The 27,996-nt window shown below is 41.9% G+C and overlaps 1 protein-coding gene across 1 annotated transcript; it reads left to right on the top strand.

The window, feature by feature from the left end:
* The first annotated feature begins 105 nt into the window (after positions 1–105).
* sult4a1 (sulfotransferase family 4A, member 1) lies at positions 106–27,996 on the top strand. The gene is made up of 7 exons (XM_085769383.1): positions 106–503; positions 12,543–12,673; positions 13,732–13,812; positions 14,745–14,871; positions 14,973–15,067; positions 18,882–19,020; positions 23,898–27,996. The coding sequence occupies exons 1-7, from the start codon at positions 335–337 to the stop codon at positions 24,008–24,010; spliced, it is 855 nt and encodes a 284-aa protein (XP_085625509.1). The 5' UTR covers positions 106–334; the 3' UTR covers positions 24,011–27,996.

Genomic DNA, 27,996 nt, shown 5'->3' with positions numbered 1-27,996 from the left:
GGCTAATAGTTTTAACTGGAGCGTGCGTCTGTGTGCATCGTCGCCCTGGTAAGAGTGGTCCTGATGCTGGGCTTCGTGTGCGCGCATTACATCACTGATCTCCCGCGTGATTGGCTGTAGGTCAACCCGTCCGCCCGCCGCGCAGCATCCACCGCGAGCCTCCTCCTCCTCCTCACCATCCCGAAGCGAGCGGCAGCAGCGTCTCAAACCAGTCTCATCACCACCACCATCATCACACACACCCTTCATCTCTTTTATTTATTTCACTCAACCAAACTGTTCGCCTGGGTGTCGCGCGCTTTCGCTCCCATTGCGCTGGCGGCTCGTTTGGACGATGGCCGAGAGCGAGGCAGACACGCCGAGCACGCCGATTGAGTTTGAGAGCAAATACTTCGAGTTTGATGGAGTGCGACTGCCGCCCTTCTGCAGAGGGAAGATGGAGGAAATCGCCAATTTCTCCCTCAGAAGTAGCGACATATGGATTGTCACCTACCCAAAGTCAGGTAAACAAGCCTCTGCGTCACCCTCCTGCGCTGTGCTCGCTGTGTCTCCAGGTTTCTTCACTGTTTGTTTTGCTGCAGCACACAACAGTGATGTGATGCTCAAAGTTTCCCATTAGAACACACAGCGACCTAATGCACAGCGCAGATCAGCTGCAGGCTCCATTTTGCACAAATCACAGGCATCATTAAAGTTGCACGTCTGCTGGTGCTTCATATTTAATAGCACTGGGTGGGTCATAGTTATCCAATAGCTACCTCATCTCTGCTTATAGGCCCTTCTCAAGCTTCTATCAGCCTCTGTGGCATGATCACACACTGAGTCAGTAACAGTCAGTCGAACAATGCGTGGCTGCAGTGCATCATTCAGTCTAAAGCCCACAACAGTGACGGGAGACGGAAGTTAATGTTTACATCCAGCTCCGCGAGTCTTTGCGCAGCGCTGCTGCATGCAGGCCGGCTGACGTGCGCGATGCCCTGCTGTTGCGCTGGCTGGGTGGGTCCGATCATGTGATCAGTGGGCAGCTGGAGCTCGGCAGTGCACGGGCAGATTGGCATATAGGGAGAGTTTGTTTGTTGTCATGGGAATCATCTGGTTCAGCATCTCAGCAGCATGTAGGCCTGTTTGAACTGGGAAGCAGAGCAGCCTAGGCCTGTTCACAGGTAGCAAAGTTGATCAAGGGGGAAACCTAGACTGATGGCTGATACAGCTTAATTAATAAGGCTGTGCCACAGAATGTCAGTGAATGTATCGTCACTATTTCCAACTGTAGTTTTAGCCAGAAAAACGTGCTGAAATGTTGCAGTTGTTGCTCATTGTTGGCTTATAAACTTTTGTTGGGACATGCCATAAGGCCAAGAAATCAAAGAGTTGACTGTGAGGTGTTGCTGCATAATACTGAGCACTCACACTGCTACATGATACTGTGAGAGACAGCAGTTGTGCGTAACAAACCGGTGTACAACTATTGCTCTGCAAGCAGAGGTTTGTTGTGCTGCGTCCTCCAGATCCAGGGAGGCTCTCGTCAGTCACCGGTTGCATCATCCTTTGATGATTTTCCAATTCAGTGCAGCATGTCCTCATTGTGATTTAATTGTCATGTCTGACAGACTCTGCGAAAAGGCACTTAGACATGGTAAGGGTTAGGCTCTCAATTAAAGCTGCATATAGACACATTTTTTATAACTTTAATAATGAGATGAGAGATGTCTGCTCAGTGTTTTGATTGTTGCTGTGTGCAGCAAACAGCGGACAGACACATTTGGAGGCTCCCCGGTGAAACATTCAGCAGGTAAAGATGCCACATAGGCTACAGTATTTGTCAGCATCAGTTGGTAGCAGGGCTGTTTTTTTTGACAATAGGAATTTAGTCAAAAAAACAATCTGTCTCCTGGGGTTTTTTGTGGGCCCCTCTGGGCTGGGCTGTGGGCCCCTAGAACTGTCATCACCTCTCTCCCCTATGCAACGACCCTGGTTGGTAGAGAAAACAAAAGCAGAGCTGACAAATGTGTTAGGGGATGTGTGGAGGGATGCTATAGTTCCCTTCAGGAAAAGGTTCCACACCCTCAGATGCCTCTTTGTTATATTATTGTACTGGATATTTATTGGACGTAAATCATATTGTATGGGATTCAGCCATGATCACTGGCTTATTCAAGTTACTGTTTGGAGAGTATATACTTCTGAACTCACATAATTTATAGGTTTAATAGAAGTGCCAATAGCAACACTGGGGCCTGTTTCAGATTCAGATAATAAACCCACACACCCAAATACCCTAAAAAAAAGACTTTGGTATTTTCAGGGAAGGACGGTCTAAAGCCATTTTTCATTTTCAGAATCAAGGTAACCAGGGCAAAAAGTCCTACTCAACACAGCTGTATGAGCCACAGGCATCAAGAACATGCGATAAGGAGTGTGAGTCATAGGTTCTCCAGGAGACAATTTGTATTCACTCTGATGAAAGAATGTGGTCACCTCAGAATATGGTCTGAGTGATTGTATCTCAAAAGCATCCTTAATGCATTGATACGTATCTGCCTTTAATCAGATCACCACAGACACAATGCATTTTGTCATGTGTAAACCGTGTAAACCCCTGTGACCTTCAAGTTTAACCGTTACAAGGACCTTTGTGGAAGTAGACAATTCTGCTAGGTGTCCTCTCTGCTGCACTCACAGGAATAGCTGCAGGTCCATTAAGCTGTAAACAAAGATGGTGGCCCAAATTAAACCAGATATGAATCAGTTATGAATTTATTTATATCAAACCTCACTGTTTCCCAAAGCTGCCAAAACAACCCCTTCTCTCCTGTTTCCCTCCCCTTGCTGTGTTGTTGTGTCTATAGTCTTCTGGTGCAGAGGAGAGACTGCACATGGCAGGACACATGGCTGGGATGCTGCAGACCTACAATGCCATTGGCTTGCATGTGGCTGTCTTGGCCAATGGGATTAGAGATATTCTAAAAACGGGTTGGGGAGGGGGGTTAGTGTTGTGTGGTGGCTCCACAGTTTGGGATGGCAGTGGGTTTCTGACTGCTTTGACGTCAGACACGTAGTCTCCCTGCAGGTGGTGCACCTCTGCACTGCAGGAAGCCACACATTTAAATCACAGAGGAACACTGACATACAGCAAAGCATCCTCTGCTCAGGCTGGATCACATTTCTGAAATGAAAAGTGACATTTTACTAATGAAAATTGCATATGTCAGGAAGCACCACAGCAGTTTTGTTAATCAAAATGACTTTGCTATTCACATGGTGCCAGATTTGTCTGTGAAAACAACTCAATATCAATTTCAAAAGTCTTAGAAAAAAACCACTAGGTTAGGGTTAGGGTTAATTATTATTTAATTTATATTTTTCTTTCTTTCTTTGATTAGTTTTTGTTTTCATTAGGAAAGATACAGAGTTTGAAAGTTGTTGGTATTTTGATATGGAGAGTATAACAAAAGCTATTGAAGTGCATCATAGGAAGTGCTTTTGGAGCTCCCAAAGGTTTTGGATGGGTGTTGAGGTGCAGGCTTTGTGCGCCAGTCTGGGAAATCTCTCTTTGACTTGGTGCATGCAGGGGTTTCATCATGTTGAAACAGGAAAGAGACTCTTTAGTCTGTTTCGGAAAATGAAATACCATGGTGTAGCATTATTTTGCATTATTTCTGTATTATTATTATTGGCTTTGATTGAAGAAGGCCAACCAATGTACAGACATCATTATGAGCTCAATAGTTTGCTCGGTACCTTCAGGCAGAGATCAACTTCCTAGAATCCAGATTTGTCCAGCATCTTACCAGACAGCAAAGCTTTATTTGTTTCTACAGACACGCTGCCATTGAGTCCTGTTCAGTTACATTAACTGATGCTCGGCATGGTGGTCTTCATCTTGAGAGTCACCAAGAAAACCCACAACATGATGCTCCAGATAGAGTTGTTTCCTCGAGGCAGTAGCCTACAGAATCATTTTTCTGCACCTATCTATGTATGGAGTCCTGTTCTGGCCCACTGTTTCATAGATGAGTTGAAGCTGTTCACTGCCTTAGCTGTTACTTTCTCACAAAAACACCACTTATAGTTAACCAGGGAAAATCTAGCGGGGCAGATAGTTGGTGAATTGAGTAACTGGAAAACATCCCATGACACTGTCCTGGTGAAAATCTGATTTTTTTCAGTTCTGCTTAATTTCTAAGTCTTCACTGATCAGCTGCAGCAGTCACAATTCTGACTTTTTGCCTGATAAATGCAGCTTTAATCTTCCAGTTCATATTTCAAAGCTCTTGTACAAGGTTATATAGGTCTGCTTGAAACATTTAAGCTTTCTATGTGACTATCCCTTCTGTTACATGAGTACCATCCTCCTCTCAAATCAAAACAAACCTGTTTGGGACCTCCCTTCAAATCCGCCTGTGCTCAGGTCTTATCTTTTTTTTTTTTTTTTTGCGGAGGCCTTTTTAGCCAAAAATGTGTTGTTGTTTTTTCAGCGCAGGTGTACACATATAGGCAGTTTAACAGGAGGACTCTCATACTGTACATGCACCAAACATGCAATTGCTGCCAGACAGAAACAGGTTTGTTTTGATTTCAGAGGAGGATGGTACTCATGTAACAGAAGGGATAGTCACATAGAAAGCTTAAATGTTTCAAGCAGACCTATATAACCTTGTGCCAAAACAAAAAAAAAACACACATATAGAAGGACCATAACTTCATTCTCTGCTCAGCACCATTATCCCATTCTTTACACTGAGAATGATTTGGTGCCACATTATTGTTCTAAAACAGGCGTGGGCAACTACTCCACAAAGGGCCGATGAGGAATAGTTCCCACGCCTGCTCTAAAATGACAGAGCAGATTCTGAAGTTTACCAACTCATTCACCTGGTATAATTAAACGTCACCAGCCAGAATCATAAATAAAAGACTCAGTACTTCTCTTGACAGTAAATCTGCACTGGACCACACTGGATGTGAGGTGGAGAATCGTCCAATCAGTGCTCAATTCTGTGGTCAGACAGAAATGAGAGGTCCAAATACAGATGCATAAAATTGGTTTGAGGAACTGCTCTATGGTTGAAAGGTCTACAGGGTTAGTTCAGCACTCAGTGTCCTCTGATACTATTTTTATGCTCAGCTCCAAATTATTTTTTGGACTTTATTTCAATTTATAAGGCACAACTGATGTTTTTATGTCAAACACAATTGAACCCTTTCATGTATGCAAAATACATCATAACTGGTACTAATGTGAAATAAAAGTTTCAGAACAAGGAGGGGATTTCAAGAAATCATTCCATGATTTATAAAGCTTCACAGTCAGCATGTGGCCAGCCTGAGGCCGCATGCCTCTGATCTCTAATAACAGACAGACTTTTTAACTACTTTTTTTATTTATTATTTATTAAACATCTCAAGAATTATTAGATTGACTGAGGACGGTGAACATGGTAACCATTATACCAGCTTGGTATCAGTACCTTAGCATTGTCACTGTGAGCAAGCAAATGCTCCACCTAACTAACTTTAAACACTTTTTGTTTTACAGTAATCATCACCCTTCCCCCCATTAGATTAGATTCACATTAGCCTACATTAGAAGATACTATAAGACATTGCAGGAAATCATACAGTTAAAATTGATGAAGTGAAATGGAAGATGCACAAAGTAAAAACAACCATACGTGAGCTTAGAATTATAAGGTTCTATCTCCGTTTAGGGTAGTTCCGAGATATTGAGCATCAAAGTTCCAACTCGGCTTGTGTTTTGGTTGATAGAACCTTTGTATTTTATGAATAACTAATCAAAAAATGTTGAAAATTTAAAAATAACACCACACAGGCATTAACAGACCACTAATGGATGATATAATGCAAAAAACTCAATTTTGAAAAAAATGTAATTGTACAGTCTTTTAAAAGACTGTACAATTACAAAGTAGGAGGAAAACACCATTACAACTGTATTTCTTTTTTGTATTTTTCTGCTGACATCATTCAGGGGTGAATGATGAAGGAAATGAAGAAAAACAAAATGAATGGAAAGAAAAGAGAGAAAAAGCAAATGATCAGTTTTCAGTCAGTGAGGAAGGGAGAGTGTGTTTAGATGACACCTCCCAGGTTGGTTTCTCTGTCTGGCTCTGGTCAGTCTCTTCAGGTTCAGTGTTCATCACATCAGGATCTTCCTTGTTGGGTAACCAACGGGAAAAGGCAATGTCTTGGAGAAGCTGCTGAGTCTCTGTGGGTTTTTTGGTGTCTTTGAATGAGAGCTGAGTCTGGAACAGAGCTGTCAGCTCTTCCACTCTTTTCTGCTCAAACTGGGCTCTCCAGGCAGCATATGGCTGCCAAGCATCAGTCAGATCTGCCAGTGCTTTCTGGAGGGCTTCGATCTCCACCCTGAGGTGATACTCCAGGAGCAGGTACTGTGACATCCTGTCAGCATGAGCTTTGGTCTGATCTAGAAGCTTTTCCTCGAGTGTCTCAGCCTGCTGCCTGGCACTGAAGATTTCAGCTTCATACCTCTTGGTGACATCTTGGCATGAAGCCCACAGGTTCTGCAGCTGCTGTTGAAGAGACCGGTTCTTGTGTTTCTCTATCTTCTTTTAACTCATGTGTTTTTTTTTGTTTGTTTGTATGTCTGTTTTCTCTTTTCTGTTTTCCTGCTTTTATGATGTGTGTGATTTTAAGTATATATGGGCAGTTGCAATTTCATTGCATTTTAATGCAGTGACAATAAAGGCCTCTTATCTCTTATCTTATCTTCTCTTCATCCTCATACTTCTTTTTGAGGTCATGGTGTGAAGCCCACAGTTTATGCAGCTCTGTATGGAGAGCTGTGCTCTTGTTTGTCTCTGCCTGGAGCTCAACCATGATGTTCTCTTGGCTCTTTGAGTTTGTCAATTTCAGCTCCTTGTGTTCTTTTTGGATCTTCACATTTTCTTCCTTGATGTTATAGTTGTCATCGTATTCCTGCAGTTGTTCTTGGAGAACTGTGCTCTTCTTTCTTTCAGCCTCTAGTTCAGTCATGAAGAGTTCCTGGCTGTTTGAGTTTGCTCCCTGCAGCTCTTCATAGTTTTGTTGAAGTTTCATTTATTTTCTCTTCTTTGATGTTGAAGAGTTCAGCCTCGTACCTCTGGATGACTTCATGGCCTGAAGCCCACAGGTTCTGAAGCTGTCCTTGGAGAGCTGCGTTCTTGTCTATCTCCTGCTGGAGCTCAGCTTTGAGCTTCTCCTGGCTGCTCTGATGAGCCACTTCCAGTTCCTCGTAGTCTTTCAGGATTTTCATTTTTTCTTCCTCATTCTTAAAGCGGACCTATTATGCTCCTTTTTGCACCAACTAAAATAGTTCCTGGGTGTCTTAAAGACATGTCTGTGACGTGCTTCGGTCAAAATACCCCAAAGATCAAACATCACAGCATTCTCAAAAACAGGGCTCTGCAAAACGGTCTGTTTCAGTGGCCCCTCCCTTTAAATCAGGGGTCTCAAACTCAAATGAGCTGGGGGCCACTGCTGGCACTGTCATCTCAGTGGAGGGCCACTAAAGTTTTCAAGACGAATATAAAAAAAAATCACAAATATTTCTGAAAACGGGGTCTATTTTCAAATATTGTACGATAATTAGGGCTGTCAAACGATTAAAATTTTTAATCCTTTAATTTCCTGAGTTAATCACATAGTATTTTTCTTTTTTGCTTGAAATACCAGCAAGATGAATGGAAAGCATAAGAAACATCCAGATTTGGACGTTTCTTATGCTTTCCATGCTATTATCAGCTGTCAGAGAGAGAGCAGCCTCGTTTGGTGACAAGAAGAACAAGCTCTCTAGTGTAGGAACATGAGGAGAAAAAACATATGCAAGTTTTCTGCATCATAAGACCCCCCCCTCCCACACGCACACACACACCACCCCCCTCCACCCCTCCCTCCCTCCCTCACCAGGCTGAATGAACGGGAGATTGGGAGAAAAAAAAAAACTCGCTAGTCGAAGCGGCAGCTCTACGTCGCGCACAACCACAACAACGGCAACAACAGCAACAGCAACATGTTGCAGTGGGACTATCAGTGTTTGTGTATGAGACACCGGGACCACGGAGCAGAGCGACTCCTCACAGTGCAAATGCACGATGGTCGGTGTGACGTGCAGAGCAGCAGGACGACTCCTCAGTCCATGAGCTTCATGTCTCAGGCCGGATCATGTGAATCCAGCTGCAGAAATATCCGGGGGACGGGAGCGTCGCGCTAACCGTAGTAACTCACACACACACACATGCACACACAGCCTACCTGTGATCACGTCTGGAGAAGGCAGCTTCTCTGTTTCCCCAAACTACGAGCGGCCCGAGGTTAGCGCATTAATTGCGCATTAAAAAAAATAGGGCCGTTAAAAGCATTTTGCATTAAGGCATTAACTTTGACAGCCTTTCCTACTTTTCACGTCAAGACGCGGGCCAGATGTGGGGGGGCCGCGGGCCGGATGTGGCCCCCGGGCCGGGAGTTTGAGACCCCTGCTTTAAATGCAAATGAACCACTCCCTCAGCATTACGTTACCATGACGATGTCTACTACTAGTACCTATACTGATTTGGCCAAAATGTAGTATGCAAACAAAAGCTAAATCTGCAGTAGGCAAAGTGCCAGATCTCCAGTCTGCATCTGACCAGTCTACATTGTGTAATGAAATGTGCCCATGACCTAGTCTCACCCTAACCAAAGATGGTATGGAGTAGTCTTTGCCATGTAGGCTACTGTAACCATGTAACATGTATAAAAATGCAAAAATAATTATATAAAATAAATTAAAAATATATGCAGACTGGTCAGTTCATTGTAAAACAGTTATTTATTGATGTAAATGTGGTGATTTGTGCACATAGACGAGCTCCGCAGCACTGCTCCTCCTCTCCTCCTCCTTCTCACAGCTTCACTTTTCATTCAAACTGATTCAACTGCCACAAGATTTCATCAATGAGACCAACATTCTGCTAAATAGACTAACCACACGGCGGTAAACGTCTAAAAAACCTGCGGGTATGTTTATTAGCGAGGGTTTTCTCTACCGCGATGAGCACGGACGCCTGCCCGGCCAAGGAGGCCTGCAGACGGGCTCTGCCTGTGTGAGGAGCCGCTGCAGCTCCGGAGCTCCGGTGCTCCGTCGGTCCAGCGTTACGTCGGTCCGGCGAACAACGTCGCCCCGGCGGTACGTCGCTCCTCACACAGGTACAGCTTCACTTACATGAAACGTCGGCGTAAACTTCTAAATAAAACTTTAAAGTGACGCTACAGCGCTAAAACATGCAGGGAAGAAGCAGGAAGTAGTCCGCTCCGCTCTCCGCTGTGACACCAGCCACAACAGAGCAGCATGGGAGGAGGCGGGGCCGGCTGGAGCAGAGACCTCGGCATGACCATGTAGGGGAGTCCGGCACGCATCGACGTAGACGCGAGCTCATGTCAAAAAAAACTCAGCGCAACCGAGTGTAACAGGTGTGCAGAGAAATCCCAATTATCTAGCAGGGTTTACCTCCAAATGCATTAACCTCAGGATATGACACTTCCACGGCCTCTAGAACCATTATCCAACATTTTAAACACATATAAAAGTCTGAAAAGCTGGAAAAGCATAATAGGTCCCCTTTAAAGCGAAATTCCGGCGTAAGTGTAAACCATGGTCAAACACACCGTAACACCGAGTTAGACCCCCCCTCTATCAATTTGCCCGACCGCTACATTCACGAGATCCACCAACTTCAGCAAATACCGCAATATCGCCACACACGGCGCTCTCCGGATCCACTGTCTGACCGCAACCAAAACGCCACCATTTGCCCAAAATAATGCTCAGAACTGCACCAAATGTCATCAATAGTACACACAGGGTCCCAGCACGTAGTACGAGTTGCCAAACATCTGCTAGCTTTGCCTGTTTTCTTTAGCAAGGAGATGCAATTCAACTCACCTACTTCTCCTCCTGGAGCCGCTCGTTGGTGAGGAAGCCCTGACGAGTCGATCACCGAGTGCACCGGAGTTCCACAGCTCAATCAACAATTACCTCCTGGAAATACAATCCGAGTTTTTTTTATTTTTATCTTGCATATCACTTTATAACTATTATTATCGAGTGCTGGCCACGATATAGGCGCAAATGAGCATTTTTAAATGTACGTTTTTTGCTGGTGCACTCGGTGATCGACTCGTCAGGGCTTCCTCACCAACGAGCGGCTCCAGGAGGAGAAGTAGGTGAGTTGTGTCTGGTCTCCTTGCTAAAGAAAACAGGCAAAGCTAGCAGATGTTTGACAACTCGTACTACGTGCTGGGACCCTGTGTGTACTATTGATGACATTTGGTGCAGTTCTGAGCATTATTTTGGGCAAATGGTGGCGTTTTGGTTGCGGTCAGACAGTGGATCCGGAGAGCGCCGTGTGTGGCGATATTGCGGTATTTGCTGAAGTTGGTGGATCTCGTGAATGTAGCGGTCGGGCAAATTGATAGAGGGGGGGTCTAACTCGGTGTTACGGTGTGTTTGACCATGGTTTACACTTACGCCGGAATTTCGCTTTAAGCTGAGTGGCAGTATATATATATATATATATATATATATATATATATATATATATATATATATATATATATAATATATTTTTTATTTGTGAAACATCTCAAGAATTATTGGATTGATTGGCATGACATTTGGCACATTTGCTTAGGAATTAATGACCCTCAGGAATTATGATGACTTTGGTGGCCCATTATCTTTTCATCAAACATCATCAGACCATTTGTCTTGGTATTACAAGTCTGATGATATTCCCACCAGCTTCAGATGCGGAAAGCGTTCGTAGCATGCTAACATAGAATGGTGAACATGGTGGTAGCCATACCAGCTTGGTATCGGTATGTTAGTATTGTCACTGACAGCAAGCTCTCAAAATCAAAGAATCAAGGAATAAATCTGAAACTTTATGTCAATTTCTTTTGGATTTTTATTTACAAAAAGCAAAATAAACCATATAATACAGGGATTTAAGTCGACCTGTTTATGACAGTTCCAATGGGACCTTTTATTAGTCCTCTTGATTTTAATTTGTCAAACTCTACATTTTGGGCCCATAAAAAACTGAGGAGTGTGTGATGAAAGAATATCCCAGAGCCAAAGTGTTAGCACACACTGTGTGAGGAGCTGCAGTCATCCAACATACTGTAAACATTAGCAGCATTATGCAACATGTCTCTTTGACTACTGTACATAGACACCAGACAGCAGTGATACGATGTACCATCTTAAAGGGATAGTTCACCCTAGAATGATATTTCGCTCATTATCTACTCACCCTCATGTTGACTAAGGGCTGGAAGAAGTTTCAGATTCCTCCGTGGCTTCTCTGAGTTACAGGGGGTCTCGGCATAGCAGTGCATGTCCATATAACGGTTGCAAAGGGACACCGGAGCTCTTCGTAAAAAAACACACACAAAAAAACATCCAAATACCTCCATGATGCTCGTATGTAATGTCCGTCTTGTGCTGAAGCCCCAAATTGCGTAATTGTCCCGAAAAAAATTAAATAAGTCTATATTTTAAGCTTGTTTGTAGCGGAAGCTTCTCGAAGCTCCTCTTCCTGGTCCGTCCAAATCTCGCGTGATTTGCGCCGGCGTCAGCATGCGTCAGTGCGGTTACTGCGAATCACGCGAGATTTGGACGGACCAGGAAGAGGAGCTTCGAGAAGCTTCCGCTACAAACAAGCTTAAAATATAGACTTATTTAATTTTTTTCGGGACAATTACGCAATTTGGGGCTTCAGCACAAGACGGACATTACATACGAGCATCATGGAGGTATTTGGATGTTTTTTTGTGTGTGTTTTTTTACGAAGAGCTCCGGTGTCCCTTTGCAACCGTTATATGGACATGCACTGCTATGCCGAGACCCCCTGTAACTCAGAGAAGCCACGGAGGAATCTGAAACTTCTTCCAGCCCTTAGTCAACATGAGGGTGAGTAGATAATGAGCGAAATATCATTCTAGGGTGAACTATCCCTTTAAGTCCTTAAGTGAAAACTGACACACATTCACATATGAATGTGCATCGAATGTACTACAGTTATGTCTGTGGGAAAATGAACTGGATATGTTTGAGGGTGAGAAATGTCACTGATTGGCACGGTGATTTCTCTGCGCTGGAATAGTGAGAAAACACTGATATTTCGATTATTACAAAAAGTAAAAGTAAATTGTCATGGGGATATTTAACAAAAATGGCCTGTACATGGGATTAGTGTGCTTTATAGCTCAACCTCCTCACATACTGTAGAACCACAGATACACTTTGCCCCTGTCTGACCACCTAAATACACTGCAGTAGAATAGCTGTATCCAGTGTATCCAGTGAGGGTGTGTGTGGTTGGCACACTCTTCCATCTAACATTGCAAAAGCAAGTTTGGATTGTATCCTTCCCATGATTATTTCTTGTTTACACAATATCCAGTTCATTTGTGCCCATCTTACCAGTTTCATTTCTTTATTGTCTTAAGGCTGTCTCCTCTGTTCTCTCTCCTCATAGGCACCAGTCTACTTCAGGAGGTTGTATATTTAGTGAGTCAGGGAGCAGATCCAGATGAAATCGGCCTTATGAACATCGATGAACAGCTGCCTGTCTTAGAGTACCCCCAACCTGGCCTGGATATCATACAGGTACTGTACTGCACCTGAGAATTTATTTAGCAGACTTTGGGATTAAAAGAATAGTTCACCCAAAATTCAAATTGCACTCATTATCTCGGCGTAGCAGTGCATGTCAATATAATGGTTGCAAATGGATACCAACTGTCTTCGTAACAAAAAGACACACCAAAAAACATCCAGATACCTCCATGCTGCTCGTATGTAATGTCCGTCTTGTTTTGAAGCCCCGAAATGCGAAATTGTCCCGAAAAAAATTATAATAAAATAATCTTGCGAGATTTGGACGGACCAGGAAGAGGAGCTTTCGTTACAAACAAGCTTGAAATATAGATTTATTTAACTTTTGCATTTCGGGGCTTCAATACAAGACAGACATTATATACTGTACGAGCAGCATGGAGGTATTTGGATGTTTTTTGGTGTGTCTTTTTGTTATGAAGACAGTTGGTATCCATTTGCAACCGTCATATGGACATGCACTGCTACGCCAAGACCCCCTGTAACTCAGAGAAGCCACGGAGGACTCTGAAACTTCACCCAGCCCCTAGTCCACATGAGGGTGAGTAGATAATGAGTGAAATTTAATTTTGAGTGAACTATTCCTTTACGATTTGCTCTCTAACAGGATGGTGAATACCTTTCATGCACACATTGTATTGTAGCCTACTCTAGCATCACTCACTTAGCATCACTCTGATTTCCTCAACAAAAAGACATTTTCTAGAAGTAATAACCTATTTGGTTGTAAAAGAACAGCTCAATGGTCACATGACATCAGCATTGCCACAGAGAAAATGCATATGGATTATTGGTGTCATGGAAAATCACTCATTATATAGGCTCCTTTGAGATACTGTGCTAACAGACACATACATAGGACGGGGTATGTTCCTTGAGAGAAAAATGTTATCTCATTTTCCAAGAAACGCAGGAACACATAATGTATATGAGACCACTGACAGATAAGATAAGACACAACTGGCAATACAAGTGGATTTCTGCAGGACTGAGAAGAGAATGGCAGAATACATATTTAAAATACTGACTTTGTTTTCCTTCCCCTACAGGAGCTCACATCCCCTCGTCTGATCAAAAGCCATCTCCCCTACCGATTCCTCCCCACGGCCATGCACAACGGAGAGGCCAAGGTCCGTCCGCCATGAATTTTTCATTGCATTGAGATGCTAATTTGAAAGGTTTCAAGAAAATGTACTTTCTTTTAAGGGAGGTGGGGATATTCACAAACTGTACCCTATGACACTTTTGAATAACCCATTTTGTCCAGTATTAAGAATGCATTAATTTCATTTTTCCCCACACCTTAGAATAGAATCAATAAAAAACTAAGAAATGAAACAAAGCAGAGTCAATTTTAAAAGTGGTTTGAAAATGAAAATGAGGAACAGTTTGTTTAAACAAAGCAATAGCAAGAAATTGTTGGGACATTCTGGCACCATGTGCAGTCACAGCTTCCTCCACCACCCCGCCTCCTAATGTGCTGACTTAGGCGGTTGATTTAACTGAGATCTATGTTTGTGTATGTTAAGTGAGGGATCAGCTGAATCAGCAAAATCTGCTCTCATGCTTTAAAACTTCCTCAATCAGCTGAGCCTTTTAAGTGACACAAGTCTAGGTATAGGTCTATACAGTATATTTAAAATAAACAAGAAAAACGGAAGTAGATTGACAATCTCAGACTTCTTTATAATAACCTATAAACATGGAATAATACGCCAATACACAAGACTTGTGTCTACTGTTTAAAGTTCAAATGAAGTCTCTAGGTGAAAGTATGCCTGAGCAGTAGATGTTTGTAAAACTCCAATGATTGTTCTTTTTCGCTCTTTTTTTCCCCGCCCGTCCCATTGACTTCAATGCAAAATTTTGCACATTATGTCGCGAAAAATTAAACTGTTGAGAAACTGTCGAGACTGTTTGTCAGGATCTGTGTATGTGACACTAATATTTCCTCTGGCATTCATGTCATGCCTAAATGTGAACCATTATGTATTTAGCAGTGTTACACAGCACTAACAGTATGTGTGTGACCATTAGTCCGTACTGTTGTGATGCTCTTTAGGTGATATACATGGCTCGAAACCCTAAGGACCTGGTGGTGTCCTATTACCAGTTCCACCGCTCTCTCAGGACCATGAGCTACCGGGGAACCTTCCAGGAGTTCTGTCGGCGCTTCATGAATGACAAATGTAAGTCTGGTCCAGTTCACTGAACTCCTGCTCTAATGTGTCTCTGTGCACAGACTGATTCATCCTCCACCTCTCTCTCTCTGTCTCTCTCTCTCCCACAGTGGGATATGGTTCCTGGTTTGAACATGTTCAGGAATTCTGGGAGCATCGTATGGACTCTAATGTCCTCTTCTTGAAATATGAAGATATGTACAAGGTAAATTATTTTAACCCAGTAGTCTGTGAAGATTTGAGTCTCTGATTGTTTGGTGTAATTTAGATAAGAAGAAGTGAGTCGGTGCACTGGAGTTACTCAAGGCTACTGATATTGATGTGTGTGTGTGAATTGTTTTCTGACCATACATGCTCTTTAACTTCACCACCCTTGTTTTTCTCCTCTTGACTTGATTTTCCAGCTAATTTGGACTCTGTCTTAAAGGGATAGTTCACCCAAAATTCAAATTTCACTCATTATCTACTCACCCTCATGGCAACTAAGAGCTGTGAGAATTTTCAGAGTCTTCTGTTCCTTCTCTGAGTTACGGGGGGGTCCGCGCAGCAGTATTTGTCCATATAATGATTGTCAATGGATACCAACTTTCTTTGTCCAAAAAGACAAGTTTTTTGGTGTGTCTTTTTGGACGAAGAAAGTTGGTATCCATTGACAACCATTATATGGACAAATACTGCTGCGCGGACCCCCCCGTAACTCAGAGAAGGCACAGAGGACTCTGAAAATTCTCACAGCTCTTAGTTGCCATGAGGGTGAGTACATAATGAGTGAAATTTGAATTTTGGGTGAACTATCCCTTTAACTCTATCTCAGTCTCATCTGGACTGGATTTGAAGCTGCTTAGACATAGACTGATGTTCTTCATTTTCATTTCTGTCACATCAGTTGCTGTTTGTTGCAGGCCAGATGTTTGTCTTTTTTTCCATTCATTGTTCAAAGTAAAGCTGAGTTTCTCTCTTGTCGGCAACAGTGCGGAGCAAAGCGGTTCTACGCTTATGCTCAGCACGAGCTCTGCGTCCAGTCAGCTGTAGTGGTAGTGTGTAGTTTTAGTCAAACAGAAAGTCAGATTAAGATGTGTAGCACAGGTCGACACACAGCACAGGATTAAAGGGATAGTTCACCCAAAATTCAAATTTCACTCATTATCTACTCACCCTCATGTCAACTAAGAGCTGTGAGAATTTTCAGAGTCCTCCGTGCCTTCTCTGAGTTACGGGGGGGCTCTGCGCAGCAGTATTTGTCCATATAATGGTTGTCAATGGATACCAACTTTCTTTGTCCAAAAAGACAAAAAACATCCAAATACCTCCATACTGCTCGTCTGTAATGTCCCTCTTGTATTGAAGCCCCGACATGAGAAATTGTTCCGAGCTCCCAGTGTCTCAGTTCACTGCTCTTCCTGTGTCAGTGCAAATCTTGCGTGATTTGCACTGACCGGCGGAACAATTTCTCATGTTGGGGCTTCAATACAAGAGGGACATTACAGACGAGCAGTATGGAGGTATTTGGATGTTTTTTGGTGTGTCTTTTTGGACAAAGAAAGTTGGTATCCATTGACAACCATTATATGGACAAATACTGCTGCGCTGAGCCCCCCGTAACTCAGAGAAGGAACGGAGGACTCTGAAAATTCTCACAGTTCTTAGTTGACATGAGGGTGAGTAGATAATGAGTGAAATTTGAATTTTGGGTGAACTATCCCTTTAACAACGGTCCTCAGGCCCACTGGTCTATTCAGCTGCCTCTCACTTAGGTCCAAAGGAAGTGTAACCTATTTTAACCTGAGGTTCAGTCCCCTTCTCATCTGGTGCGACGTGGCAGACACATGGATCATATCTTACTTCTGTACAGATCATACTTATGTAAAACTCTCCTCTTAAAGAAAAAGTTCCAAATCAATATTTGCTCTTTGCTTTGTCAAAGGTCCTCTTATCAGTTCCCACCATGTTTACGAGGCTCACACATCCTCACGTCTGCAGATAGGCTTAAGAATGGGTTTTTAGAAGTAAAAGGAGACGAGGTAATCAGCTGAACAACTGCAGACGGAGTCAGAGAACAAATGGGGCTGGTCTCGTATATCAAAGAAAGTAAGGGAATTCCCAGAGAAATCATTCAGTCTTTCTAAAATTATAAAAAGACATGATGTAGGCAGTTATATGTTGTTGTCTTTTTTAAATGTGCGTCTCTGAGGTGTCTTCTCTTTGATCAAAAGTAAAAGCCAAATAGAGACAGACCTGTACTTCACAAACTTCCTGCACTTTTATTTTGTAACACACTTGAAGTAAACCCCACACAAAAAGAGATGAAAGGAAAAGAATCCATGCTCATTTAGAAATCAAAAATCCCCAGTGGGTCACAGCACAAAGATCTGAGGTAGGGAGTTTGCGATGAGATACAAATAAAAAAATGTGTCTTTTCAAACTTAAGATTCTCATATGAATGACCATACTGAGGATTACAGGTGCTGATTAAGTGATTTGTAGCAGCATGTCAGATACTACTACTGTAGTATTAGTACTGCATTAGCACATCATACAAAAAAAAAAAAAAAGACAAACGAAAAATGAAATCACCACATAATGGATCTGTTTTCAATGTAATCCCATACAAGAAAATGAACCTGGCGGTAGGTTCTCGGCCTGAGTCTGGTTCATACATACTCCACATTTATTTATTTTATTCATATGCACAATGATAAAACAATAATTTTATTTAATAATACAAAGACAAATAATTGTGCAGGAGAGGAAAAGAAGCCCAAAGGGCTTATATAAAATCCTCCCCCTCAAAACAAAATCACTAAAACAAATCAACCAATAGAAAAAGAAAAAGAAAAGAAGAGCAAAAAAAGCAAAAAAGGGAAAGAAACAAAGAAAAAACACAATAAACAAACAAACAGAAAATATCCATAAAATTACAAATTAATTTCAATTATACTAGACATAGAGTATTATTTTTGCCTGGATAGAGTCCGGTTGTTGTCCTCTGATATTGGCTGATATCCGGGAGATTTAGTGTGCGTGCGCCAAAATTGGTCAAAATGCAGAATAAACATTTTACAATCACTCTGAATATGGGCTAGATTTGGACCATGTATCCTGGCGAGTATATCTGGCCAGAAGACAAGCATGTGGCCCAAGTAGAGCCTGGATTTTTATGGTGATGGACGTTATTTTTTGCAGCTTGTTGTCCCATGTGTAAAGGACTTCTACAGAAATGTGTGTTTTCTTGCTTAGCATAACTGTTGATGGTTGCTGGGAAAACAGCTAGTTTTTTCTGACATGACACACTTTGTGTAAGTGTGGAAAAAAACACAACTTTGCATTTCATGCTGATTAGCAAATGTTGGTATTTATATGAACTAAACCAGATTGGGAACATGGTAAACACTGCATGTTAGCATAGGGATGTTAGCATTAAGCCCCAAGCATTTCTGTGCCTTTAAACACAGAGCTTGTTTTTATTTACCAACTTGTTTATGTTGTATGTAGGCCTATGCTAATGTTTTTCTCATTCATTTCTCAATTAGTTCAAATAACTAAATTCTGGGAAATGGTCTCACAGTTTTAGACTCCAGGATTTGGAATGGAAATATAGCCTATTTATGTGACATATATGTTGCTTTGGTCTACTTTAGAGACACACAGACACACACACACCCTTGTGCAATGCAAACATGAATGCATATAACCCAGGGCTGTAAACTGATAGCGTTATGTTTAACCTATATGGCATATCGTCCATACAGGGCTGTACATGTTGTCCAAACGACTCTCATCCACCTTTATGCCACATAGATTGTGTAAGCACAGGGAACTGTGTGTTCTCTCTGCAGCCGTGGGTGGATGCTGTTTGGGGAAACAGATCATTGACTCAGTATTATCTAAAGAAGGCACGAGAGGGAGGCAGCTATTTTGTTGTGATTATTGCTTTTATAGATTTCCTATTATCATACAGTCTTCTCTCCTCTCCTCTCCTCTCCTCCCGTCTCCACTGGTCTCCTCATCCTCTCCTACAGGATTTAGGGACTTTGGTGGAGCAGTTAGCCCGATTCCTGGGTGTGTCCTGTGACAAGTCTCAGCTGGAGGGCATGGTAGAGAGCTGCAACCAGCTCATCGAGCAGTGCGGCAACTCGGAGGCTCTGTCCATCTGCAGGGGTGAGTGGAAGGAAACAGAAGTATCAAAACTCGCTGCAGTTCCTCTCGTTTGCTAACTAGACTGAGTTTTGAGTTCCTCTGTGATATCTGGGTGAAAGGGCATTCACTATTATAGCTGCACTGACACTGTGGGGCAGTGTCCCCAAAGCATCGCATCCACCTAACTTCACGTCACTGAACATTTAAAAAAAAAAAATATATATATTTTTCTTTTTTTGGGGGGGGGGGGGGGCGTTTTTGCCTTTATTTGATAGCACACAGTATAGATAGACAGGAAAGGGGGAGGCAGAGAGAGGGGGAATGACATGCAGGAAAGGTCTGCCCGACGCGGGATTCGAACCGGGAATGCCTGCGTTGAGGACTATATACCTCTACATGGAGCGGCCGCTTTAACCACTGCGCCACGCACCGCCCCTACGTCACTGAATCTTTTCACTTTATTTCCGTCAATTCAATTACAGTTAGTGTCCCTGAAAAAAATCCCAAAGTTTTGCAAAACAATCTATAAGCAGGGTGGGAATATAGAGAAGTAATTATTTGGAGTTTTCTCCAAGGGGGCAGTTGTCAGTCTGAGAAGTGAAGCTCAATTCCGCGTCCAAAAACTGCAATCCCCTCGGCTTCCTCTGGGGGTTGGTGTCAGAAAGCAGCATGTCTCCATAGACCCCCATGTTAAAATCGCCGACTTTACATCCTCAATAAACATGTTAAAAGCCTGGTGCCATCACGTTTTTTGGTCTCAACCGATAGTTTCTACCCCCGCACACACTCTGAGGGGGGTGAATTTTTTTTTAACTGTACCGTTTTACTCTTATTAGGTTAAAATTCTGGCCAATTAGGGCGCGGAAACGTTGAGTGACAGGTCCGGAGACCACTGCTTCGAGGCCAGTGGGTGGGTTCTCGGCTGGTAAATCCAACATGGCGCTGTTCAGGCCGCCATATTTGAGTCACAAAAACGACTTCCCAAAACCAATGGGTGACGTCACGGATGCTACGTCCATATTTTTTAGTCTATGGTTTTCTCAGGAGAATTCCACTTATATAATAATATTTTACCATAAAATTGAGACTTACAGACCAAGAATGGAAGCAATTATGGCTCGAATATCCTTACTTTTATGGTTGACCACCAAAAAAGGTCATTTAAAAAAAGGATATTTTCAGAGCACACCACTGATTTTGGTTGCATAACGTTAATGGATCAAAACTAATGCAGCTCAACCACAGATATCCTTGGTGGGAGATTGGTGGGTTTGCTATGCTGGCAGCTTTATTATAGCCAGCAGGGCCACAATAGTAAATCGTCAAGCACATATCAGGAGTGGAGCTCTGAAAGAATCCATGTAAGTGGCATTTTGATGCTGCAGTTTGTCAGTATGGATCTATTGGTTTAAGGGAAAGTGTGACACTAAGTCTTGGAGTAAAAGGTAAAAATATTTCCCCCCAAAATAGTGGTGAAGTACCATTATAAAGCAACACAACACTGAAATGTGTAGACAAAGTACAGAGACCTTGAATCTGTATTATTCTGTAAGTGAACACAACTTCCTGATCACATTCATATAAACACTTTTGAGGAGGCCCTATGGCATGTACTATAATGGAATTTATTGACATAAGAAACAGAGCAAATAAAACAGATTTAGAAATGATTTTTAAAAAGCAACCAGGCTATTCTTGACTTGCACAAAATAAGAAATACTTTTTCAGTCTGCGCCTCTGGCAAACAGAGAAGACACAATCGGCTCTTTGTCAAAAACACACAAGGAGCAACAACATGAAGTCTCTGTGACCATGGTCCAGTTTAGACCTAAGCACATTAGAGAGACAGAGGGAGAGATCATAAATGTAATCAACCTAATTCCCTTTTACAGCCGTTTGATGAGACCTGATTCGGATCAGTGAGCTCATGGTATCGAACAAGCCATCAGAGCTCCCGTTGCAAAGCTATTTAAAGACCAGAGGGCCAGAGGAAAAAATGGATCATGATGCAAATGGAGTCTTAAAAGCCACCAGTAAGGAAATGATCACCGACTTTAAGATCAAAGCTGACAAACAGTTTCATCTTTGGGTGTATATGCAGCCATGCAGTTACGGTCATATGTCTCTTCTGTTTTATGATATCTTTCTCAAACCCGAAACAGTGTACGTAAATGGAATTTCCCATATTTAGAAGGTATAAAAATCTCCAGCAACTTCTTCCAAAACAGCATCGTTTTCAATCCATAGAACACAAAAGCAAAAAAACAGACACGGAGCGTTGTAAAAAGGTTTGACACCAGAAATGATAGGAACTTCAAGGATTAAAACCTGGGTGGACAACCTGGTCAACTAGCTGCTGGAAAGCTACAGGGGGCCAAAACCCCTTTCCTTGGGTAATTTTGCTGGCGAAATTATGTAAATGCAAATGTTTAGGTACTACAATGGCATAGTCACAACTATAAGATTTGGCAGAGAGTATCTTGACACATAGGGGAAGGCAGGAAAAAAAGATTCTGGGGTTTGTTGCAACTCGATTTTAAGATATCACCCTAAACATCCCAAAAAAGACAAAAAAAAGTACTGTTCGCCTGACAAATTCTCATTAATTATTATTTTTCAGCACTTTATGGAGAATATCTATGCTTAACATGTATATAGAAAATTTCCTTAATTCATAAGCTTCCATTTGAGTCCAAGATAGCCTTTCTACTAGCTACTGGAAAGCTACAGGCTGTCTCCAAACAATGCAACACCTATTGTGAAAAACTACATGTAACTGACATGATCAGAAAACATTCTATTTCTGGTCTCCCCAAAGTGAACAGATAGATAGAGAAGACCGTTGGCCACAGCAAGTGGGGCTTTGGAGATAGAAAGGCTATCTTGGACTCAAATGGAAGCTTATGAATTAAAAGTATTAAAAGTATTTTTTCCTGGGGCTGATTTCTGGAGTCCAGATGTTGCACACAAACTGATGTGACTCATCAAATAACTCACAAGTCAACTCACAGTTGGTCTATCTGTCACAAAGGCATCATTTCCACAGGGTCCACAGCCCAGATAAGAGAAAAGAAGAGTTCAACAAACTCTTCTACCAAATTCAACATGTCATTCTTCCACAAGGCGGTAGGGGTCACTGAGTTCATGTATGGAGTTATCATAGGTCACTGACATGAAGCTGTAAGTTCATTGAGACACTGTAACAATCTAAAGACCATAACATTATTATTGCACTTGAAGACTATATTTTGCAGTCGTGTTACGTATTTATTTTGTATTTTGTTTCAGTCTTGGTTCAGACAATGGAATTGCATGTTTAAGCAATAAGATGACCGCAGCACCACCATGTGGCCACATGTTGCCCCGACACCACAGATTGCATTTCAACCTTCAGGTCCAGTCTGTTTTTTGAGTTTCTTTCTGACACATCCTTTAACATTCTTTCTTTGATTTATTATAATTTGTCAATCTGATTTATGTTTCCATTCATGTTTTGATTTTGATGTTGACTCATGATTTCTGTCTTATTTTTTTTTCTTTTTCCCCAACTTGTTTCTTATTTTCTGTTCAGTGCATGGTCTTCTGGTGTGTGTGCTGTAGGCTTAGCACACAGCTGGCAGTCACAGCAGGTGAGTCACTGCCTCGTCGGGTTGCTGCCACTCAGCTGAAACCTGTCAGAGGAGATCTAATGATTATCTGAGGACCAAAATTTTAATTCTTAATCAAAGCAGAGATTAGACTGTAAAAAAACACGGATAACGCCTCATGTCAGCGTGTTCATTTCCCATAATATTATGTACAGTGAGTCAGATCTAATGTTTCTTGGCCTTCATGTGTGGGCCACCAAAATGTTTTAGATTTTCTAGTATGTCCTGAGTTGTGAGACGGTTGGGAACTATTGATCTACATTGTGCTGCATTTTTATAATACCAATAGATTATGTTGAATCGGGTGTGAAGGTTACGTTTGAATAAGATTTAGATAAGCATGCTTCAACTTTACCTGATTTACCTGTAGATTTTGTTTTCTAAAGCTGAGAAGAACTCCGCTACATCACTGAGTCTCCTTGTCCCATATGATTGAAATTGAATTGGAGCAAATAGATGATTACTTTGTATATTTGTGCTGTCAGTATCATAGACATCTTACCTACCATCAATATCCTGTTTTGAGCATATTTAAAGGGATAGTTCAACATTTTTGGTAAATTGGCCCATTGCCATATTATTCCTATAGTTTTAGCAGTAGGTTTGTTACCTTTAATTATCTGTGCAAGCTATTTTCAGAGCGGTGGAGCAGAGCCGCAAGCTGCTCAGAGCTACGCTACGGAGGCTAATGGGATTTCTTGGTTTCCCTCATCAAAGTCATCAAATACACAATCCAACAACTCCACAACGCTCTGGTGGACAAGTTGTGACCTGCACATTCACCACACTATGAGATAATAACCGAACGTTATGAGACAAACTGCCCCCGACAGGAACGCGCATCAGCAGTTTTGCATGAATTTACCTTGAAAACAACTCTGTCTCATAACGTTCTGTGATTATCTCATAGTGTGGTGAATGTGCAGGTCACAACTTGTCCACCAGAGCGTTTTGGAGTTGTTGGATTGTGTATTTGATGAGTTTGATGAGGGAAACCAAGAAATCCCATTAGCCTCTCTAGCGTAGCTCTGAGCAGCTCGCGGCTCTGCTCCGCTGTTCTAAAAATAGCTTGCACCAACAATTAAAGGTAACAAACCTACTCCTAAAACTATAGGGATTATGACAATGGGCCAATTTACCCAAATGTTGAACTATCCCTTTAAGAACATATCTTATCACTCAGTCCCCTGTCTCCTTCGGATACGTGAGTAAGTAAAGTATCCCTCCTCTTCCTGTGTCTCCTCCCTGCAGGACGTGTGGGTCTATGGAAGGACATCTTCACAGTGTCTATGAATGACAAGTTTGACACCGTGTACAGACAGAAGATGGGCAAGTCCGACCTGACCTTCGACTTCTGCCTGTGAAGAACACGTCCTCCTTCACCGTCCTCCATTCTGGCTCCCTCCTCCCACTTCAGTGCTGTTGACAGGTGCACACTTCCTGCCAAAAACCCACGCTCCCACATCATCATTCAGTCAATCAGTCGATCAATCAATCACTCACTCTGAAGTTTGGGATTACGCTACAGGACTTCTCGTAGAATGCATTCTGTCAATGAGTCATGAAAAAAAAATCACACTCTTGTGGGCTGATCAAAGTGAATCCAGAATTATTATTGGAGTTCATTGAAGTGTCTCAGTCAATAGTTAAACCAAATCTCCCTCACCCTGCCTCCCATGATGCTCCCACTATTGTGTATTTGTGTGTGTATCAACTGATACAGGTTCAGAAGGCTGATCACACTGTCTGTGAGGGACAGTGTTGGTCCACATTTGTATTTAAAATCCCATTACATAGCTACATCCAAGACAGGGATTCAGCTATGTGCAGATGTTTGAGACTGAAATGGTTGGACCACTTCTAAAATGTCTGCTGTCATTGGGTTGAGACGCGGTAATTGTAACACTGTTGCACGATTGCTGTTTGGAAATGTTCAAATTGATAAAAGATGTCACAGAGGTTGTTATGTCAGGATTGAAAAGAGTTTCAGACATAGATTGATAAACTAACGCTTGTCCGGATTGTACTAAAGCTTCTGAAACACAAGGTTACACTAACACTAACACTAACACACTTTAAACTGTTCAATCGATATATTGACTTAACCCTGCTACTGAGTGTGTTAGCAGTGGCTCTAAGCCAGGTACGTACATGGAAGGTAATTGTAAGGTGAGGCTAAAACCTGTATAGGGAAAAAAAACGTATCACGCCTATGTCGACCCAGAGGCTGAATGTCACAGCTGAAACACTGAAGTGTTGGATGATCACATGTGTTTTTTTTTTTATAGTGCTGTTGGATTTCTAATCACCATCACTCATCATCATTGGATAAAATGTGTCATCTTCATGTATGAATGTGTGTAGGTGAGAAAGTTCTCAAATTTCTCAGAAATCAAATTCGAGACTTTGTCAGTGACTTTTAAAGCAACTATGGCGCCCCCAGGTGGTGAAATAACAAAACACACAGAACCAAACCTACGCAAGAACACCGAGACGAACGAGCCGATAGCAACACACACACAGACAGATTGTCACAGTTTTCACTGGAACTAAATGAAAAATTACCTTCAAAATATTGTGAAACTATGATCCCATTAACATGTCTTTTTATCTTGTGATGGAAACTGGTATTTTTTGTACAAACATGGTGATTCAATTCACCATTTAAAAGATAGCTAATGCTGTTACATTGTTAAAGTGCGCAGGCATTGCGCAGATGCAGTTGCAGCTTTGTCACACACAGGTGATATATAATTATATAATAATGTATTGTCTCCCTGGTATAAAGGCAGATAATCAACCCTTTTCTCTAATGTTAACCCAGATGTATGGTCTTTAGACATGGAATTCATTATGTGAGATCATTTCATTATTTTTATTTTATTTTATTTGTTATTTTGGTATCTTAAAAATACAACAGTAATTAATGATATGAGACATATACAAAAATACCTTTACATATATTCTACAACAAATGCTCACATGTGAGAATTTACAACAAACAAACCCTTGTCAGGAGAGAGAAAAAACTAAAAACTTGTTACATTCATTTAATATCAAACTTTTCCAGGAAACAAAAATATCCTTTGAAATCATAAATCATTACTTTCTTCAAGTTTGAATGGAAGGTGCAAATCTGTTTTCTTTTATTTTTTCTGATGAGTCACAGTTATGACCGGTGGGTGTGTTATAGACTAAATTGTCATCATATTTCTCCTATGCAGTCATTAAATTCTTACACATCCCAGCCCAGTTATTAACACATATAAATCTTTGTCTGTGGCAGCACCCGGCATTATGATGACAGCGATACTGACAGTTTGCACTGTTGATACATAAGTCAGTGAGTGTATGCATTCAAATGCATGGCTGACAAATGGCTCCCCATGTTTTATATGTGGACATCGCAATCAATTTCATTTTGAGGGGCAAGGCAATTACATCCCATCTGAGAGGTGACCTAGATCCAACTTTATTCAAAGTGAGACAGTGGAAGTGGAAACTTCCCTTCAGTATGTTCACTGAACAAAGCTGGGTAACTCTAAATGCATGTATCTATCTATACTAGACACTTTAAAGATGATGTGTACCAGAAATCTGTGACCTATCCATTACCTTCCCATGGTGCAACCAGGAAGTAAACATTTGACAGTTAACACTAAACATGTGGCACATATTCAGTTGAGACCCTTTATTATTTTAACATTGGCTGGGGATGCATTAATAGACCATTCAGTAGAGCCTTATAAGTGAAGATGTCTTTTACAGCCACCGCTGTGGCTGATGGGGTTAAACGGGTTACAATAAGGCAGTGGCATCTGTTTGAGTGAACTCGGACTTTCTCTGGTAAACCAAGTTCAGTCGACTCTGGACTCCATCAGCAGATTTTTCTCAGGAGGGTTTAAAGAGTTTTATTTATTTTCACAAAAAAAAAAGGATTCAAAAGTTCATCCACATCATGGCTGAATAAAGCTGTTAGAGGGGAAAAAAACATATCGTTGGGACCCTGTCAACTTCCACAGCCCATGTTTTCTGTTATTATCACAACAATATTTAATTTAGGAACGTATATCATTTGAGCACAATAAGCTAAAGTAGTCTTCAAACTACAAGATGAATGCAAGACCCACCTTAATTAATAGCGTATCTCAGTGGTTCATCCCTGGGTAAATTCCATGTTGATTTTTCTTTTATTTACACACACAACACAACCCCAACAGCCATTAAAATGAATCGAATATGTAATTTCTGCAGACAACTACAATATTGATTTCTTTTCACTTCAGAAATCAGACAGTTCATAAACACACACACACAGGCATGACAAGCATGAGCTACAAGTCCGAAAAAACAACAAAAAGAAAGAATAGTTTTGCTCGTTTGTATCGTCTCTTAAGTGGTCATTCAGTGGCTGCACTGATCAGGGATCAGATAAACCATACAGCTGTGTGCTATACTCTGTATTTGACTGATGATATCAATCACCGGAGCCGTTTCCCATCCTGCCACTCTGCACATATCAGGAAGACCCACTAACGTCAGTGTAATGTCAGTGTCACTTCAGCTGCTATTATCACGTGGCACTTCCACAGACCATTACCTGATGTATACTCATCTTTCCACCTATTAAACACCTGACTATTACACACAGAGGTGGCAGGTTTCAGTCCATCTCCAAACACTGTTTTATCACCTATCATCCAACAGCGACCTAATCCACCAAGATGAATAAAGTGACTCGGTGTAAATGGGTCCTTGGCAACTGAGGCCCACTTTGGTTCACACTCTTTCCCCCACCACCTGTGTGCTCCATGCTTCATCTGATCACTGGCTGCTGCACAGTGTGGTTTCTTATTTCCTCTTCCTCTCTGTGTTCTTCAGAAATGTCAGGGTTTGTCTGCCGCAGAGGAGAAGGCAGAGAATAACCAGCATTAACGGTATTCAAACTGAGAAGTCACGACAGCAGCAGTATCTGAAGTCAGACCAGTAACCCGCGGCAATCGCTTACAAACAGCCCCCCCCCCCTTCCTCCTATCCTCCTTCACCGTAGCTTTCAGTCCAGCAGACCAGTCTGTGCGCTCTACCAGACACTTGTGAATGTCTTAATCGTGTGGATGTAAACAACAACCTCAGCATACACTCGTCACGTCTCGCCTCTTTTAACGGCTGCTTATTCTCTTTCTGTTCCGTCTCCGTTTGCTGCCGTCGGCAAAGCTTCAGCTGCCCACATCCACTTTTATGGTTTGTTTGGGTTTTTATACATGCCTGCCTTTGTTTTCTGGGTGTCTTGCATTGTATTTTAAATGCTTTGCTTGCTGATTTATTAATAAAGTTGTGTCTTCAGGCAGTA

The sequence above is a fragment of the Trachurus japonicus genome, chromosome 23 (genome assembly GCF_045865225.1).
Source record: "Trachurus japonicus isolate A0001 chromosome 23, Traja_1.0".
NCBI lineage: Eukaryota > Metazoa > Chordata > Actinopteri > Carangiformes > Carangidae > Trachurus > Trachurus japonicus.
Note: the sequence above shows the minus strand (reverse complement) of the source record. Positions and strands in the feature narration are given on the sequence as shown.

Bases quoted from the DNA above. Each gene is read 5' to 3' on its own strand.
- sult4a1 (XM_085769383.1), top strand. From the start codon at position 335: ATGGCCGAGAGCGAGGCAGACACGCCGAGCACGCCGATTGAGTTTGAG. The intron at 14,872-14,972 runs GTAAGTCTGGTC...TCTCTCCCACAG, and splicing joins GCGCTTCATGAATGACAAAT to TGGGATATGGTTCCTGGTTT. The intron at 15,068-18,881 runs GTAAATTATTTT...CCTCTCCTACAG, and splicing joins AATATGAAGATATGTACAAG to GATTTAGGGACTTTGGTGGA.